Raw genomic sequence first — 18649 nt, 5'->3', positions numbered from 1 at the left:
ATAGAAATCTACGTAAATATGAATAATCTCATAAATAAACAAGAATCAGACTGTTTGCAGGATGGTGCAGTGAGAAGAGGCGTCTTTCGCTCCAGGTTTGTTCCCTCCAGCTTGTACCAGCTACTGCCTCCACTCAGAAATTCCCTGCCCTAGAGAGTAAAATCTCCATGTCTCCAACAGCAAGATATGATTCCTCAGGAAAGGATGGAAAAACCCACATACAAAGGCTTAGTCAGGGAATAATCTGCATGAAATAGTCCAGCTCTTCTCTGTGGACTTGCCTTTTGCTTGGTGCAAAATTTTTATGACTGACATGAAGATGCATTTTTGGAATGTGAATCCCAAACTGCTGGTCAGCACCCCAATGCCTGTCAGTGCGACTCAGAACAGATGGAGTTACAGCAGTGGGCATTTGGTGGGTCCAATCAGTGGTTCAGCTCTACCAGCCCAAAGAGAGAGAGGGAGCGTCTCACACTAAGTGGCCACAACAGATAAATGAATGCAGCCAAATGAGGAGAACCTCTGGAGCTGTGGATTGCAACCAGCTGGGGAAAAAGGCACAATTTGTGACCGCATCTTTCTGTGAAGCCGTAGACAAGAATAGTAAACCAGTCCAGGGCCTGAACTGGGACCAGTGCACCAAACTGCTTTAACCAAGACACATCTCAAGTACCAAGGCAGAGCAGAAGGACCTGTGAGCACCAAAGCTCGCTCTGCTGCTAGTGCAGAGACATGCAACCAAAGACCTCCCTGGTGAGATCCAGCCTGCTGAAATTAGTAGTTCCTTCTGCATTTAATCATCTCATGTATAACATGAACTTCCAGACGTCAAAATTCTTGAGATCCCCATCCTTTCTGCAGCATAGGGAGTGGAAAGCCATCTTGCCTCAGAAGCAGGAGACACAAGGGAGCAGGGTTTGAGCAGCCAGGGTCTGCAGGTGCCCAGCTGGGAGGAGGCTATGGGCTGCACTGGGCTACTCGCAGGGGCTCCAGCCGGCTCTGAGCCATTGTATGCCAAAACACCAGCAGAGGCAGCTGCAAAAGGAAAAGATACAGGTGAAGAGACAGACATAGGGAGAGACAACTGAGGAGATGCGTGGCTGGAGATGCGCTCTTGGAAGGAGATGCTCCATGCCAAACAGGTGCACTCCCAAGGGACTACAGTCATAAGGAACCCACACTGGGGCAGGGACACCCCTAAGGGCCTGCAGCCCATCAGTGATGCAGGCTGGAGAAGAGGAAAATCATTAAGGAACAAAGAGCAGCAGAAAGAAACTGTTACACACTCAATAAAACCCTGCTGCATTGTCACCTTACCAAAGGCATTGGGGTGGCCTGGGCCTAAACCCACCAGGCAACTAAGGGAAGTTGAGCCTGCAAAAGGAGGAGAAAATGTGTTTACTTCAGTGTTTGTTTGATAGTTTATGTTCTTTTTTGATACCCAAATCAGTGATTAGATGTTGATACTAACTGGCGTTAAGTTAAATAAAGTAAAAACTCCTCCAAGTTCAAGACACTTTTTCCCACAACAACTGGACCCTCTGAAACTCCAGGGAATGGTCCTGTACCTATCTACTGCAGGAGACGGATCACCTATTGGGATTTCGATGCTCTCTACACCAAAGGAAAGGAGCAGCTTCACCCCAAATGTTTGTCTGGAAGTGACAGGACAAAGGGCAACGGCTTTAAACTGAAAGAGGGGAGATTTCAATTAGATATAAGGAAGATATTTTTTATGATGAGGGCAGTGAAACACTGGAACAGGTTACCCAGACGAGCTGTGAATGCCCCATTCCTGGAGGTGTTCAAGGCCAGGCTGGATGAGGCTTTGAGCAACCTGATCTAGGGAAAGATGTTCCTGCCCATGGCAGGGGGGTTGGAACTAGATGATCATAGAATCATAGAATCATAGAATGGTTTGGGTTAGAAGGGATCTCAAAGATCATTTCTTCCTTATATCTAATTGAAATCTCCCCTCTTTAAGATCCCTTCCAACCCAAACCATTCTATGATTCTATGGGAGGTAGCTGTTCATCTCAGAACAAAAATACTTCATATATCCCTGGGAAACTAAAGTTAGAAGTCTAAAGGACTTCCCAGACAGAAGTTTCCTAAGAGGTTAGGTTGATCTGAAGCACAAGCAGTCTGGACTGCCTGCTGTGATCTGCAGGACTTCAATGTTTAAAGCAATTTACATAGGTTTTAGGCACACTGATCCCAGCCAGTTAACGTGAGAGAGAAAAACAGACATAAAAGAGTTGTGCAGAATGTCTCCTGCACCTCTGCTAATTGATCTAACTTGACATCAGGGAGATCTTTCTTTCAGTTCATCCATGCTACCTGCCCACCCCTGTGTCCGGGTTTTGACTGGGAGACAGAGTTAGTTTTTCTTTTGAGCTGCTAGAACAGCACTGTGGTTTGGATTTAGTCTGGGATTCGCTATGAGAGGAACGTTGATAGCGCAGTGATGTTTATAGTTAGTGCTGAGACCTCAAGGACTTTCCAGCTTCCCATGTTCTTGCCAGTGTGCAGGAGCACAAGAGGCTGGGGGGGAGCATGGCCAGGACAGAGGGACCACAACTCCCCTCATAATCTGAACTTGGATTTAGGATTGAGGGTGAATTGGCCGATGAAGTATTTCATATCATGCAATGTCATGCCCAGCTTAGAGGTGAGGGTTGACCAGGAAGAAGAGCTCTTGCTCTTCTGGGAACTCTCTTCCCAGGGCTCTCTCGGACTCTCAGGAGTGTTCTCTCTCTCGTTCTCTTTTTGGGCCTTTTGCTCATCCAGGATTGTGGTGTCAGGTCTCATCTGTTTTGGAATCATTTGCCAGTACAGGACAGGTGTTGGTCACCGGGTGGTGAGAATTACACTGTGCACCAATTGTTTGTATATATTATTATCATTATCCATATAAATATTTTCATATATTATTATTACTATTATTTTATTATTATTATTAAATCGTTCTTATCTCAACCCACAAGTCTCCTTCCCTTCTGCCTTCTAATTCTCTTCCCCATTCCCCAGGGGTGGGCGAGGGTGAGCGAGCGGCTGTGTGGCATTTAGTTGCCAGCTGGGCTAAAACACAACACCCTGCAACTGCTCCACCAGCCTTAATGCCCCGGGCCCTCAGCTGCACATCCCCTGGGATGCCAGCCTCCCTAAGCCGAGAGGCAGAAGGCAGTGACTAATATATTCATAATCCAGCACATGGATTTGATATTATAACCAAGATCTATAATTTTCTCTTCCAGCTACATCAGAATCTGCTCCGGGGCTTCCTATACTGATTACTACTCCTCTCTGTCACCTACTTCATATTTACACCACACACACTCTTACAGGTTAGTTCAAAAGCAAGCCGCTAAGGCCAGCCACACTGCTTGCCATCTTGTACGTCATCCACCCAGCACACCTCCCAGTATTGAATACCTATAATTCAAGGCCTTCTCTAACTTCTACTTTTTGCTTTTCTCCTCTTGAATCTTGAGGATTAAAACTTTTTTTTTTCTATTAAGAGAAAGGATCTACACCAAGCTTTCAGTCTTCTATACTTCCTGTCACCATCCTTGCAATCAGATTTAGGATTATTAAGAGTTTATGGTTTGCCTTCAGGATTTACTGAGCACCATGGTGAGTCATCCGCATGTTGATGATCCTCCATCTCACATCTTCTTATCAAGCAGTGCCATAGTTTTTGCCTTTCCCCTAATGCCTGATGAGATGTGATCATACTGTACTTACAGAGCAACGCTAATTAAGCTCTAACTCCGTTGTAGCAAAGGGAGAAAAGTTCCATCTCTGGGATGCAGCTGGCGGGTTCAGAGCACATTGCAGTAGAGACACCTGGTGGCTACCAGGAAGATCGAGCCTCTGGAAGAAAACCGGATTGATGGGTAAAAAACTAACGGCTAGTTTAAAAAAAAATGATTGTTAGGTCCATAGCAAACTCTGTGTTTGAGTCTTTCATCGGCTCAAGTTGGTATACATGCATGCAATTATTCCCTTAACACGAGGAGACAGCTCAGGACACGTGAGTCACATTTGTTCCACAGAACAAGAGTCTGTTACAGAGTAAGATTTTACTCTGTTCATGAAACACCAGAGAACTCCAGTCATCACTTTTTCTACATATACCTTGAACTTGAAATAAAGTAAATGTGTCCAAGTTTTATCATGTATCTGTGAGGAAACTGATATAATTTCTGTTGCACAAACAGAGAATGGGACACATACAGGGGTCATAATCCCAAAACTACGCAAAAAGTCTTGCACATCTGTGACTAAGATACAGGACAGTCACATAACATTTCTCGGTGCCCCGGTCCACAAAGTGCTGCCACATGATCTGGCAGCAGTGCTTTATCATCATATCTCAGTATAACGCACCCTAGAACACCACCGCGATGTGAAAGGAGGTACAGATTTTGCAGTTAAAGTACTGGTTTCTATATGGTACATCCAGATAAATAAGATAAAACCAGAATAAGGAAAAAGACTTTATAACCAGCACGAAAAATGCTCATAACTGAGGGGACAACAGATGGAGAAAATAAGCATGATATGGAAGGCGTCCTCTTCATGTTTGCTGCTTACTATATGAGGACTTTCTAGAAATTTTCACATGATGAAGACATACACGAAATGAAAAAATTATTGCTTCCTGTACAGTCTGAACTCAGCCTCCTGATTATGCTCAACTAAATGATATTCTGTTATTTTTAATGCAAGACCATGGCCGCCTTGGAAAAAAAAAAAAAAAAGTAAAACAGAGATATACTTCAAAAAAGGCAAATCTAAGGTCCTTGCTTCCTTTGCTGCACAAATTGGGGGGAAAAAAATCAGGGAGCTGCAAGAGATCATAGGCTAGTGAATCCAACAGCTGTGTGCAAGCCTACAAAGGCGAATTGTACCTCTACTTTGGCCAAGGAGTGCCTAAGGACACTGGGCGCTTAGACCAAACTTTTTTCTGGAAGTCAGCTACTGGACATGGAATTTGAGATCCCCAAGGGCTGATGTCCAGAAAGACCAAGTACACAGACACCAGAGTTAATTTAAGTGTGCTTTGTGCAGAATGGATTATATAAATCCAGCTTTCAGCTCTATCCCAGCTACCTTCTCCTTGTCCCAGCCATGCATTGCAGCTCCATTCTTTCGCTATCATAATTTTATGTGCAACGTCTCCTCCCCACCCTGCCTTGTCTCCCTATAACAATTCCGAGTCTTGGCCTCTCTGTTCCCACCTCCCAGCTACAAGCCTTTGTTTTACAGGTGCAGATCCCCACCCTTTCTTCATGACTATGTTTTAATCTAGCATAAGAGATGGTGAAACCAAGCTTCACGACGCTCCCTTCCACAGAATCTCCCCGAGACGAGCCATGAAGGGAGGACCCTGTTTGCCCCAGCATCCCTAAGCTGTAGCATGCTCAGGGCAAATAGAGCAACCCAAAACTTATGGACAAGATGCAGTTGCCTAACAGTCATTCAGCCCCACCTGAGATATCCCCATCTGGATGAGGCATCTGTCCTGCCTTGGCTCCCTCCAGCTGCTGCTTCAGAAGCACACAGGGCTCCCCTGGTCATGCTGACCAGTCCCCTGTAGGCATCTTTGACGCTTTGGGGGTTTTAAGGTAAGAAAAGGCACCAGATGTTTAGGACGACTGAATCCCGATGGGCAAACAGACTCTGCAAGGCTCTCCTGAGGCTTCGGGGTGCCTACAGCCTGTGAAGAACGTTCACAGAAAGGCCATTTACAGGGCACAAGGACATAATTTAAAGCTCCCGAGGTTCAGGGCAGGACGCAGCTGGAGGTCTACCAGGCAAGGGAAGTAGCCAAAAGGGACTTTGTGGTAGAACGTAATGAGGTTTTTACACATAAAACCACGGGCAGGGGATTCCGCTCACCCTCTTGCCTTTATCTACCCGCTTTGTCCGTGAGGAGACTCTCAGCGGGTGACTTTGTTTTGCCAAGGGTCAGGGCACTGCATGCACCCGCTCCACGGGGCGGCGAGCTCCACAATTCGCACACTGCTAGACGCCTACCTATTCCCGCTTCTAAGGCGCATTTTTTCATAATACGCTTCCCCCCCCCCAGTCTCAGGCAGGAGGCAGCGTGAACAGAAAGAGGGGCTTTACCTCGGGGCCGGGCGCGGGGGACCCTTCCCGCCTCCCCCGCAGCGAGGAGAGGAAAAACGCCGTGCGCTTTGTGGCGCCGCCGCCGCCGCGGATCCCGCGCCGTGCGCTTTGTGGCGCCGCGGCAGGGCGGAAGCGACGGGCGAGCGGGCGGCGGGCCCTTCCGGCGGGCTCGCGGGCTGCCTGCGCCGTGCCCCGCCGCTGCCTCCGCCTCCCCCACTCGCCGCTCGCTGCCGCTCGGCGCCTCCATCCTGGTACTTGGGAGTCTCCATCCTGGTTTCTCAAGTGCCCGGACCCAAAACAGGAAGTAAGTGCGCGGGGGCCTGCGGGCTGACAGGGCCGGGAGCGGCCGGGCGGCAGCGGCGGCGGAGCGGAGCAGGCTTGAGGGGATCGGGCGGGGGAGGCGGCCATGTCCGGCCCCGCGCCTCAGCCGCGGCCGGGCTGGGCTGGGCTGGGCTGGGCCGGGCCGGGTTGGGCCGGCAGCGCAGCTGGAAGCGGTCTCGGCCACCGCCGCCGCCCGCCGAGGGGACGGGAAAATGGCGGCGGCGGCGGACCGGGACCAAATGGCGGCGCTGGCGGCCGGGGGGCAGCGGGGGGCTGAGGCGGGCCCTGAGGCGCGGAGCCGCCGCCTGCGGGGCGCTGCGCCCGCCCCGGGGGCAGTGCCGGCGGCCGGGGCAGGGCTGCCAGGGCCGCTGCCTCCCGCAGCCTTATTCCCCCGGGCCGTTGTTCCCCGCCTTCCCGAGGTGCTGCCGGGCGGCGGGAGCGGTGCGCAGAAAGAAATTTGGGAAGGGCGGGGGCGCGGCAAAATAGGGGAAGACCTGGAAACGACTAAACCGCGGCTCTCTTGGGGGAACAGGGAAGGGAGAGCGGCGTGCGAGAATGTTTTGTGTTTTGTTTGCTGTTTTTGTTTTAAACTCCGTTCCTCTTACCCTGATGTCTGTAATAAAGGCCACCGGCAGGAGCGCGTTTAAATCACCCGATTTCCCCTCGCTGGGTCTGCGGTTGGGGTATCGTGAGCTTGTGGCTTTTATCTGTTTTGTTTCATAATCCTGTTTTTTTTTCCAGCGAGAGTTGTGATTTGAGGTTGGTTGGGGCTTTATTTTTAAGTGGAGTCTGAAATGAGTAGCTCTACCAAGATCAGGGATTTGGTCTAAAAGCAGTACTAGGCTTTTCTGTACTAGAGTTACGTGCTGTGTTTTGCCAAAATAAAGGATTCCGGTTGGACAAGTCCTTTTTTCCTTCTTTTTCTTTTTGGGGTCCCTTTATTCTTGGTTGTGCACTTGGGCACGGTGAAGCGTATTACACTTCTAGTTACCTCTGTAGCTGACAGATAGTATTTTTATATGTTTGTTCACATTGTTCAGCCCCACCTGGCCATCGTAGGTTATGTGTTGAAGTAATCTAGAAAATGCTTCTTGTTTGCCAGCGCTGCTCTGGCTGTAGATGTAAGTTGGCTTCTTGACAACATAGTAAAAATCCTATTGCAAAACCAGGGGATGTGTCCGTCTCATTGTAGAGCCTGCATCTCTTTCAAATTTTGATTTCCATCAATCCATATGAGTACAATAACGGCAGCAACTTCATGCTTGTTTTCCAGACACTTACTGAAACTTTATAGATGATGTCTTATGACTTACCAAAAAGACTGAACATTAATTAAAACTCCTTTAAATAGAATGTCTAAAAATACTGATTTCTGGCTTAACGGCTCAAAATTATAAAAGGTGGGTGTATAAGAGACAAAGACCTCCATGTGTCTGTGCTGTATTTTGTTTTCTAATAGTCCCTTATTTATGACCATTAATTCTGTGCTTGTCTGTCCATCAGAAAGCAGCAGAGCTGTGGCTTTGCTTATCAGTCTTACACCTTGTACGGTTAGGATAACAATCAATTTTTCATATTTTATTGCATGGTAAACTTCTGCGTGTCATTTATGAAGGTGAAGAAGTTACTGGAATGCTTAGAATGGAACTGGGTTTACATGACAGAAAAAGAATATTTACTTTAGTACATATCGTACTTATCAAGATTTTTATCCGTAGTCATAACCTTGTGTCTGAGAGTCATTTTCTATTACAGAGAAAGAAAACTTAAAACCTTCTGTGTTTTTTCTTTTGAAAGAGCTGGGACTTGGCACTTTTTTTTTTTATTTATTTATTCCTGTGTGACATTTAAAGCATGCTCAGTGCTTTTTATTAAAATATCAATGGATAGGCTAGGAGTCATGGAGTTCTGCCAAATTTGGATCAATGCAAATGAGAACAGCTTGTCCCATTGTGTCTCCCATGTATTCCACTTCTGTGATGGCCCACTTCTCTAAATACCAATGATGAGTAGAATATGACTGTTCCTAAAGGACTGTAATCTCGTGCTGATACAGTTTAATAAATCTGTGTGTGTCTCAAACTCAGGTCTTTGGGTCCTTCTCTTTGATATCTGTCTGGTTTGGTCTCTTCTTACATCTGTTGTTGCTGCTATTAAAGACAATTTTTCTATGGTGGATTTTTCAATTTGAGTGGAACCCATTTCGTGTGGAAAAAAGATTTTTATTGAATAGTAGTATAAGAGAGTTGGCACTAGTTGAACAGTAAAAACTCCTGATTATGTCATGCAAATACTGACTCCATAAGAGCCGTGGTAGGGAATACACTAAACATTCAGGCTTCCTTGAATATGAAGTATATGAGGTCCTGTAATGATTTTGTTTCCTTTGTGTTACTCTTCAATGAATGCCTTGCAATCCCAGTGCATCCTGTGTGATTGTTCCAATTAAATGCCTCCCTAGCCAGAATCCTCCCTTAATAAACTCCCGTTTTTGCTTCTGACAAGATTTTGTGAAATACACTTTTACTTTTCACTCAGTGCAGAGAACATAGGCTTTAATACAATTTCATGTATAAATTTTAAAAGAGTTACAACAGTCCACAGAAGACTAGACATAATATTCAGTTAATAACTAGGCATAATGACAGAATTCTGTCTGCAAGGGTAAAAATACTATTTCTTAAAAGTGCTTAATTTTTACAGCCCACAGAATAATTGAGCCCATCTGACCTGATGAAGATGATTTAGAATTGTGGGAATTTTGTATAAAAATGTTCAATTTTTTTGTAACTTGGTATAAAATAAGCTTTGTGGGGTTTTTTTTCTGCCTAAATCTGCTGCATGCTTCCCAAATAAATAAGAACTGCTGTGTTTTGTGGCTTTAGTGGAAAATTTATATTGGAATTCTGTATTAAATGATTCTTATAGGCAAAGTATTTTCCTACCTGTTCGGTTACGTGTTAAAACCTGTTTAAAATTGTAACACAACTCTTAAAAATGTTGGGTTTGGTAAGTACACCCAAAAATCTAAAAAGGCAAAAATACTTATTAAATTAACACTGATTTCTAAGATGCTATCTTAGAAATTTAAGATTATGATGTCTTCGCTGCATTTCGTAATACGCATCCACAGTTAGTGTATGTGAATCCAACAGGGTTCCCTTACCCCACAAGCTGGCACCCTCCTTCAAAACATAAAATATTAGTGGTAGATTGGAATCTCTATAAAGAGTGTGTTTGAATCCAGAACTAAAGAAAGGTCTTGGGTCATGCATTTAAAATTAAAGTCAGGTTTTTGTTTTCAATAGAAAGGAATGCATTTTCAAAAGCACAAAAAGAAGATGATGTTTTGGAGGTGACAAGACTACTCATGTTGTGATTCTCACTGATTAAGAAACATTGGCTGTCATTAACTTTGTGTTTAGCTTTTTCAAGAGTGGAGGTGTAGTGGACTTGCAGGTGTCTGTATTAAACAGAATTTGCATGGCACATCCTAAAAGACGTCTGTGGCGGTATGGCATTGTTTAGCGTGGCTTCAGCTGTCGCCCCATGATAAATGAAGGACATCGGGGAGTACGGAAGCCTGCATCGGAGGGCGTTGTCTCCTGCAGCACCACAGTGCCTTCTCTGCTGTAAACTCCAAGTGGTCCCATCGTATGTCATATTTGACGTATCTTCAGCATATGTGGCAGCTCCGTCATTATTTAAATGTAAAGCAGTGATTTCGATAAGATCTGAGATTGTTTCGTGTTCACACAGGACCACTGCAGTTACTCAAGATTTTTTTTTTTTTTTCCCCTTTCAGTCACTAATTTGTGTCTTCATGGGTTAGTGCTTCTGTCCTAGTGTAAATGTATCTTGAAAGGACAAGTTTGTTTGCTTCCTTCAGTTTTCTTGTATTTTGTGTAGTTTAATGAATAAAAAATAATGTCCAAAATATGCCTTTGACTTGACTTCTCATGTTCTTTGCATTCAGTTTTCAGTTGAGATCCGAGGCCATATCTATTAAAGTTGATGGAAATTTTTCCAGTCAAATGAAGGATTTGGCTCGTCTTAAGTTTTTATCAAGGCTTGGTTATGATAATTACATTTACTCAGAAAACTTGAGATATGTTAAATTTCAAGTGTCTGACACAGAATATTACTGTTGTTTTTTTTCTGGAGCACCTGTACTTACTGTTGGGTTAAACCGTTCTTGGGAGATTGGCAAAAAGTTATCAACCCTGCTCGGTCCAGGAATTACATTGAGGAGTGCTCCTTAGGAAATCACGGTTCCTTGAACAGTGTGCTGTGCCTGGGTTTTGGTGCTTAGTAGGGAGTACCTGGGAGCTGAAGGAGACAAGTGTAGGTCTCTAACTTGATCAGAAGACTCAGTACTGCTGCTGGTAAATGTGGTGCCTCAGCTGTTGTCTAGTCCTGTTACAGCTGTTCATATGGAAATGTTAAGGTAGCAGCTATTGATCATGGTGTATCTTCCTGCCCACCTTTAATGGAAATGCCAGGTTTGGATGTATGCACCCTTCTTATGCTATATCCTTTTCTAACATGGCAAACCGACGAGGGAGAGAATGCAAATGGACAACCCCAATTACTCTGTGTTTTTTACTTTGGAGCCTAATCCTATAAACATATTATTTGATTCTTTTCATTATAGAAAAATAAATGTTTTCACTGTCTGTTCATGGATAATTAAAGAAGAATCCTCCATGGCATTTCAAGTAACTTTGGGAATTTTTGCTACAGCATTCCCTAAAGTAAACATTATTCAGAAAGTACATATGAACATGAAAAAGAGCATCTGTCTATTTCTTTTGGCCCTCCAGAATTATCCAATTTGTTCACTCCCAGCAAGTTGAGTGAATAACTCAAAACTGAGTTCAACAAGTTACAGTCTGCTAATTTAGCTTTGGATTTCTTTCTTCACGTTTTAGAGTTAGGGATGCCTCTTGATTCTTGAAAATCAGTACTATAGCTGTGCAGCAAACATCACTTCTAGTAAAGGATAGGGCAGAGCCTGTGAAACTCAGAAGCAGATGAATCCCAAGGAAGTTACTGCCTCCTACACTTGCATGTGGCAAGGAGCTGCCGCTGATGGTAGATATGAAAGTAAATTTGAAAACCCTCTAATTTAAGATGTCAATGGTATCTGAAATTTTTGACATATTCAGAAGGGTAATATCACTTCATTCTAGGAATCAGTCACTACATGTGCTAAAAGATGTGCCAAATCTTCATCAAGCTTGAGAGGTGATAAGTAATTTTATTGAAAGACTGGCAGTAGTTCTGTCTTTCTACGAGAACACTGCTCTTGGGAATCTTCAATACCAAAGGGCATGTTTTCTGATTAAAAATTAAATAGTTTCCTGCTGAAGTAATATTGTTAACATTATACAGGGGATTTAAAATCCAGCTTGTAAATTCCACTTCCATATGGGTATATGGGTATCCCTATCTGGTACATGGAAGCTTTGTATTGTAGTTGTGATTATTTAGGGTTTTTTAAAAGCTATAGTCAATGATTTTTAACAACATATGTTAAAATTGTCGATAACAGTAATTTGGCTTTAAAGTAAAAGTTACAAGTAATTTTTTTCTGTTGTTGATATACAAGAAAACACATAAAAAGAACTGAGCACTTCAAGGAGAAACAGATGATGTTTTCTTTTTACAGAGCTGTGCCAAAGACAGTCTCCAAACCCAGGTGCTCAAAACTGATGAGATCATTGCAAAGCTTCTGGGTGTTTTAGATGTGATTTCATTTTGCTTCCGCAGCAGAAAAAGTTACATTTCTTTATATTTGGTCAGTTGGAACTTTTTTTTTGTGGGGTTTTGTTTTGTTCTAATTCAAAATTAGTAATAGTGCTAGTTTACATGGACATTTTTACAAGCTTTGGGTTTCTTCGTAATACTTCTACAGTGGAAACGAGATTATCAGAAGCGTTTTATATTGCCCTAGCTCACTGACTTCAGTGTATACTGTTTATCCAAGATGATAACTTATTTTCTGAGTAATTTTTTATACTGGTGGTTGCCTGCACCCAGTTTTTCTGTTGCTCATATTGTTTCAATGGTAAAGAAAAAATACTAGCTTCACAAGTTAGTTATACGCATGGAAGGAGAATGCAACTTTGTAACTTAGCAATCTGTAAATAGTGCAGCTGTGACACTACAAAAATATTTCTGTCCTGACTACCTTTAGGTTATTATGAGCGAAATTATTAAATGAGCAGTGGAACAAACATTAGTGAGACAAAAAATAGCAGATGTGAAAAAGTGGTAGCCTAGGTTTGTGTTTAAAATAAAATCAGTAGATTGCAAATGCTCCTGAATAGGGAGTTTAGGTAGTTTTTACCTGGAAAAGTAGCTTTGAAGCTCTCTGACTTTACCCTGTGCAACGTATAAGTATGCAGGAAAAGTAAAGGCAGGTGAGTGTCTTAAACCATGGAATTGTTACGTGAAAGAACAGACAGCCATTCATCATTCTCTGCAGGAGTTGAAGCTGGTTGTTGGAGGTAAAGGAAGCAACATTATGGTGAAAGTGGCAGTCTGACTGCGGAAAAGTAATCTGTGTGTTGCTCTTTCAGGTTTGAGTATGAGCACAGTTGAAGAAGAGTCTGACACAGTGACAGTAGAAACCGTGAACTCTGTGACTTTGACTCAGGACACTGAAGGGAACCTTATACTTCATTGCCCTCAAAATGGTACAGAATTGTATTGCATAGTGGTTTTGTTCTTACTTTTTCATTGATCCAACCATGATGCTTCCCTGCCCTCAAATTCTTTGAGCTACTTGGATTCCGCTTACTGTGCTGTGATTTGTTCTGCTTCAGTTTAAAGTGCCAAATTAGTTGTAAATCACAAAATTATGTATGCATGTGTCCAACAAGGATATAGCTGTTCTGATTTATTTCAGTGGAAATGGGTTCTTAGAACCAAGCTTGTACCCAGATTTCTGTAGACTTGAGGATGTAGTGGGCTGTGGATGGAGTTTACAAAGAAAATCTCACAGAACATCTATGCCGAAGAAAGCTGTTATTGCCTGTAACTCAGACCAAGTTGCTGGGCAGTAGTAAAGCACCTGTGGTGTTTGCTTCTACCTTTTGGTTTGTCCACTTTGTTAACAGAACTTGGTGCAAAGCTCAGCTTTGTTTACAGAAAGTAACTGCGTATATTTTTCTTGGTAGAAACTGATGAAGTAGACTCTGAAGACAGCACTGAACCTCCACAGAAGAGGCTTTGCTTATCAGAGGATGATCAAAGCCTTGATGATTCCACTCAGTGCATTTCTGTTGTTGCAGTTCCAAGTAAGTTACATACTCTTGTAGCATACGTTTCTGTTGGTAAAGGTTAAAAGTGGACTCTTTGGATCACATGACAATGTTTTTCATGTTTTATTTTCAAATGTTACTAATATACTTAGGTATATTGATGCATCTTTGTCTCTCAGAGCTTTGGATGGTTGTGCAGCAATTGTTATCTGTACAGTACTGGCAAAATAAATCTGCCTTACAGATAGAGGACTGCAGGCACAGGTGCATTGAGGAAGTGGAAGGATAAGTGAATGAACAACAAACTAGATGCTCTCCTCCTGCAAAAAGTGCTTAGGTTTTTTTAATGATCAAACAGTATAGTCAGCGTTTCCGTGTTTCGTAATATTGAGCTGAATGGTCTTTTTAAGGTAGAGATTGTTGTACAAAAGGTAGGCTGAGGACTGAATTCGTCTTAAGGAAGTTGACTGCGTATTAGATAGTTCAAAATAATCTCCCAAAGGGAGGACAAACCAGATCTAGCAAGTGCAAATACCAATTTGCAATTCCAGATTGCCTGTTTATTTGGTGGAACTTAGTAGAAACTTCTTAGAAATAGAGGCATTATTATGTTGCAGTTGAAGAAAAACTGGGGAAAAGAATGCAGCTGAAAAATTTGAATGTTGTCCTTTAGTAGTTGGAAAACACTGACGATAGGGCTGGAAAGAAAGCATTAATACAGAACCAGATGGTTGCTCCAAATCAAACACGTTTTATTAACATGTTTCACATTAGGTCTACACTTGTAGTCAAGTGTAAAACTGAAGGTTTCAAAACCCGTATTTAAATTTTATGAAGAGGAACAGTTGATAATAATTTTGATGATTTTACGGTGTCAACAAATAAATACTGAATAAGGCCTCTTCACAATTTTCAGTGCAAAGGTAGCAATGTATAAAAACTGTAGCATGCATAAAAAATATTACAGGAGTAAAGTTAACAACTAACTTACCCATTCTGAAGTTTCAGAAAATGATCAGAGCTTTGAGGTGACCATGACTGCTACCACTGAGGTAGCTGAAGATGAGATTAACGAAGGAACTGTTACTCAGATTCAGGTACAGTAAAACTTCAAAATTGACCTATTTCATGTATGTTTTTATTTAAATCAAAATGGAAAAGGAAACAAATAGCAGAAGAAGCTTATTAAATGAATAAAATTATTTTTAGTATGAAACTAATGTATTCGGGCACAGATCTTGTTTGTGAAATGTTCTGTAAAAGTGCAATTGAATCATTTTATATATGAAAGAAGTTATTTGTAGTGTAACTTACTGCCCAAAGAGCAGTACAGTAAACAGTAATAGATGTAACCCTCCACTGATAATTACTTGCTCTGTGGTGATCATAGAATCATAGAATGGTTAGGGCTGGAAGGCACCTTCAAAGGTCATCTAGTCCAACTCCCCTGCATAGATGTCAAGTTTATCTGTTACTTCTGTCATTCTTTGATGACAAATTAAGCTTTAAAACAGACCTAAATATGCTTCGTCTTGTCACCAGTCCTAACAGTTACATACCATTGTTGTTGTGGGTGTACTGTGTTTAAAAGTTCTGGATTGGAGATGCTGATCACAGTCCTCTTTCCACCAAAGCCAACGAAACTCTTCCTATTCACTGTGCCTTTAACAGGATGAAGAATGTTATATAGATGTTGCCAGAATTAATTGGATGTTAAGATGCTAAATCTTACTCAGGTGCTTCAAGAAGGTGAATGTAGTTTTAATTTCATATCTAAAAAGTGGGACTTTCTGAGGAGTCAGCAAGGTGACTAGATGTGCTGGTTTTGTTTTTCTTCAATTTATGCCTCCATGTTAAATGCAAGGTGATTGAAAGAACTGAAGGTCTTACTGGGTGATTTCATATTGGTCTTTTCAAGATTCTTCAGAATGAACAGCTGGATGAAATCTCCCCAGTGGGCAACGAGGAAGTGTCAGCTGTTAGTCAAGCCTGGTTCACAACCAAAGAGGATAAGGATTCTCTAACAAATAAAGGTAAGATATTTCAATTGCAGGTCTCCCATGCTGTAAAAAGGTAAGCTATTTCAAATGTCTCAGAACGTTTTGCAGGTTGCATAAAATAATCTTTGGTCTGGCTTTTTTAGCGAAGATATTTGAGAAGACTGATTCTAAAAATGCTGAGAGATCTAATGCGCTAAGTCTCCGCCATCCCTCTTACACTGTCTATGCAAGAAGAAAGTTGGAACTCCAGATACACTTGGAGAGCAGGAGGGGCCATGCTGGCAGTGGTGACAGTCATTCTAGTGGCCGTGGTAGAGAACTGCTCTAGATAACTTGTGTCGGCACAGATGGGGCAGACAGTTGTGTGTGCTCTGTTTGCACTTCTGCCCAGTTAGGAGATGGGAAGCTGCAGTCAGAGGGGGGGTACACAAGGTAAAAAATCTGCACTCGGATTAATATATCTTCCTCCAAGTAGGGCTTACTAGTCTGGCGACTGGGGTTGCTTCAGAAGAAGAGGGATTGCACAGACCAGGATCTACTGAAATAATCACCGCTGCTCATAAATCTGCCACCCTGTTGGCATTCCTCCATTCCATCTGTGCAATCTTGCAGTAGATGCTGAACTTTAGAGATTACTCCTCGCCCTCCTGAGGAAGTGCCTGTCTAAACCTAGAGAAACAACTTCGTGTCAAATTAAGACATGTTGTCTCTCCAGTTTCCTCAGTGTTTCTGGTATTTTTCTTGCCCTGACTTTACCTCTTTCTAGGGGAAAAATAATTAAATCTTTCTCAGTGAATGCAAAGCAACTTCTTTTTTTTGTTAGAAAACTGTAGGAAAAAAAGTAATGGTTTACTCTCACACAGTCAGATGATCTCTCACCCAGTGAGTTCTACTCCAGAGAGTTGTGTATTGCTGAGTCAGTGAAAAAATGTGGGTGAGGCACACAGAACCTGGGTGTTGGATGTGGAAAATACAGAGCAAGGGAGCTGAGCAACTCTGTCAATGGCCATTCTGCTCACTGATCCAAAGTGTGCACTAAGAGTTGCTTCTAACAGCCAAAAAATAATTTCTCCCCATTTTCTCTGTCCTTATTTATTAGATTTATAGGGCTTCAGAGCTGTTCAGTGTTCAGTCTAAGGACTAGGGATAGCAAAGAGATCCCTTTGCATCACAGCCCTGAGGCAGCTGGGTAGAGGTAGTAAGAAATCATGTTGCTACAGTTGCTGTGCTCTAGGGTGAGAGGAAGCCCAGAGATGATGATATTTCCGGTAGCCAGTGGTGAAGGACTTTGGTTGAGAGCAGGACGTTCTCAGCTGTGGCTGGAAGAGCGTATACTGGTGATTTGGCAGAGGAATGACTGTTTTCGTGTGGCTTGGCCTCACATTTGATGTGTGTCTTGTTAAACATACTAGAAACTTAGTGCAGTTGTTCCTTTTGTAGCTGTCTCACAGGCATAAGAAGTGACTGTACATCACAAATGGCATTCACAGTTGTGAATGAATGAGGGTGCTATTTCTGGTGATTCTAATTAAGAGATTAATAATTTGGGGAAGACGTTTCCAGTAAATATATACGTATATAATTGTATGTGGGTTTAATATATATAAAATTATATATTAATATATAAGATAAGTATATATCTAGAAATAAACTTGAAAATCCATACTAGCTGATCATTTCTTGGAGTCTCCATGCTCTGTTACAGAGATCAGCTGTGAAAGAATCCCACTATGCCTCTTCTTTTACAGTAGGTAGGAGTTGGACGTGTGTTGCCTGAGCTCATCATTTCAGAGCAGTCTCCACTTGATGCTTTCTTTGAAGACCTGTAGGCAGGTTATAATAATCTTGGCACTGAGTGTGCAAACACGTGAGGTGCAAAATATACTTCCTTTCTTAAAATAGTTGGATGTTAAAGATTGTTCTGTGTAAAGAGTAGCAATGTCCCTTTAAGGCAGTTGAGATGTTTGCATAGAGATGTGAATCACAGCTGCAGTGGGAGGTTATTGTTCTGTTTCTGTAGCTTTGGAAGAAGAGATTGAAGCCATCAAGCACAAGGGAAGAGTTTTCTCTCCTCACTTCCAACAGAATTAGTAATAATGCCTGTACTTTTCATTGTAATTGGATTTGAGTAAACAGTCTCTTTGGTGTGTTCTACGCCTCAGCTCTGGTAATTAGCAGGCTGAGAAGGAAGTACCCTGATTTTTCTGAGCAGAGATGGGCAGATAGCCAGCACGCACCAGTATGTAAACTGGGTCACCAGCATAATCTTAATTATAAGTGGTTGTTAATATTAACTATGGTATGAGCATGAGGGGAAAAAAGAGGAATCTGTGTATAAATTCAGAGTAGGAATGTTTTAATGTTTTATCGATAGACCTCAGGTTGGAAATTTTCTCTCTGGATAAAGTTGATTGGTTTTGCTTATAAAGCTTGGCTGGCATTGTTGTTACTAAGGGCATAGAGACGAAACATAATGTTTCTATTGATTTGCCACTTTTATTTGGGAAATAAAATACTTGGCATGAGTCTTTATCTTGACTGTGACCACTGGGCATTATTCCCAGTGCAAAAACCAGGGAGAGATAGGGAACAGCTTGTCAAAATTGACTAGGTAGAGTGTTTACAACTATGAAAAGCACTCACAGTAGGTAGCACTACTCACATGTTGGGAAGTGATTAGGCATAGAAGAGAACCCCGCGTTGTTGCCAGTTCAGGTCATATTTTGAGTCACATTTTAAGTCTCAGCTTCTGGAATCATTTGAGTGCCTGGAAATTTCAGCTGTCAGTTTAAAGACAGAAATTTTCTAGTTGTGGCTGAAGAGAAAGCCTGAAAACGTGACTTGACAGCACCTAGAGGAATCCATGTTCTGTTTTTAAAAAATGAGTGTTTTTACAGACGGGTCTGACTCACATTGTCTAAA

General features: G+C 42.4%; 1 protein-coding gene across 3 annotated transcripts in view; it reads left to right on the top strand.

Moving 5' to 3' along the window:
• Window positions 1-6339: 6339 nt before the first annotated feature.
• Window positions 6340-18649, top strand: part of DMTF1 (cyclin D binding myb like transcription factor 1) — a 31174-nt gene continuing 18864 nt past the window's right edge. Inside the window, exons 1-5 of one of the 3 annotated variants that reach the window (XM_086610193.1) lie at window positions 6340-6442; window positions 13044-13160; window positions 13644-13763; window positions 14730-14824; window positions 15646-15760. In XM_086610193.1, coding sequence (XP_086466319.1) covers window positions 13052-13160; window positions 13644-13763; window positions 14730-14824; window positions 15646-15760 — 439 coding nt within the window. In that variant the 5' untranslated portion in view covers window positions 6340-6442; window positions 13044-13051. Of the gene's footprint in view, window positions 6443-12239; window positions 12260-13043; window positions 13161-13643; window positions 13764-14729; window positions 14825-15645; window positions 15761-18649 lie in introns of those variants that run through there. The other 2 variants (XM_086610192.1, XM_086610191.1) reach the window with 2 other exon arrangements.

Source organism: Tauraco erythrolophus, chromosome 4, assembly GCF_009769465.1.
Source record: "Tauraco erythrolophus isolate bTauEry1 chromosome 4, bTauEry1.pri, whole genome shotgun sequence".
Classification (NCBI taxonomy): Eukaryota; Metazoa; Chordata; class Aves; order Musophagiformes; family Musophagidae; genus Tauraco; species Tauraco erythrolophus.
Note: the sequence above shows the minus strand (reverse complement) of the source record. Positions and strands in the feature narration are given on the sequence as shown.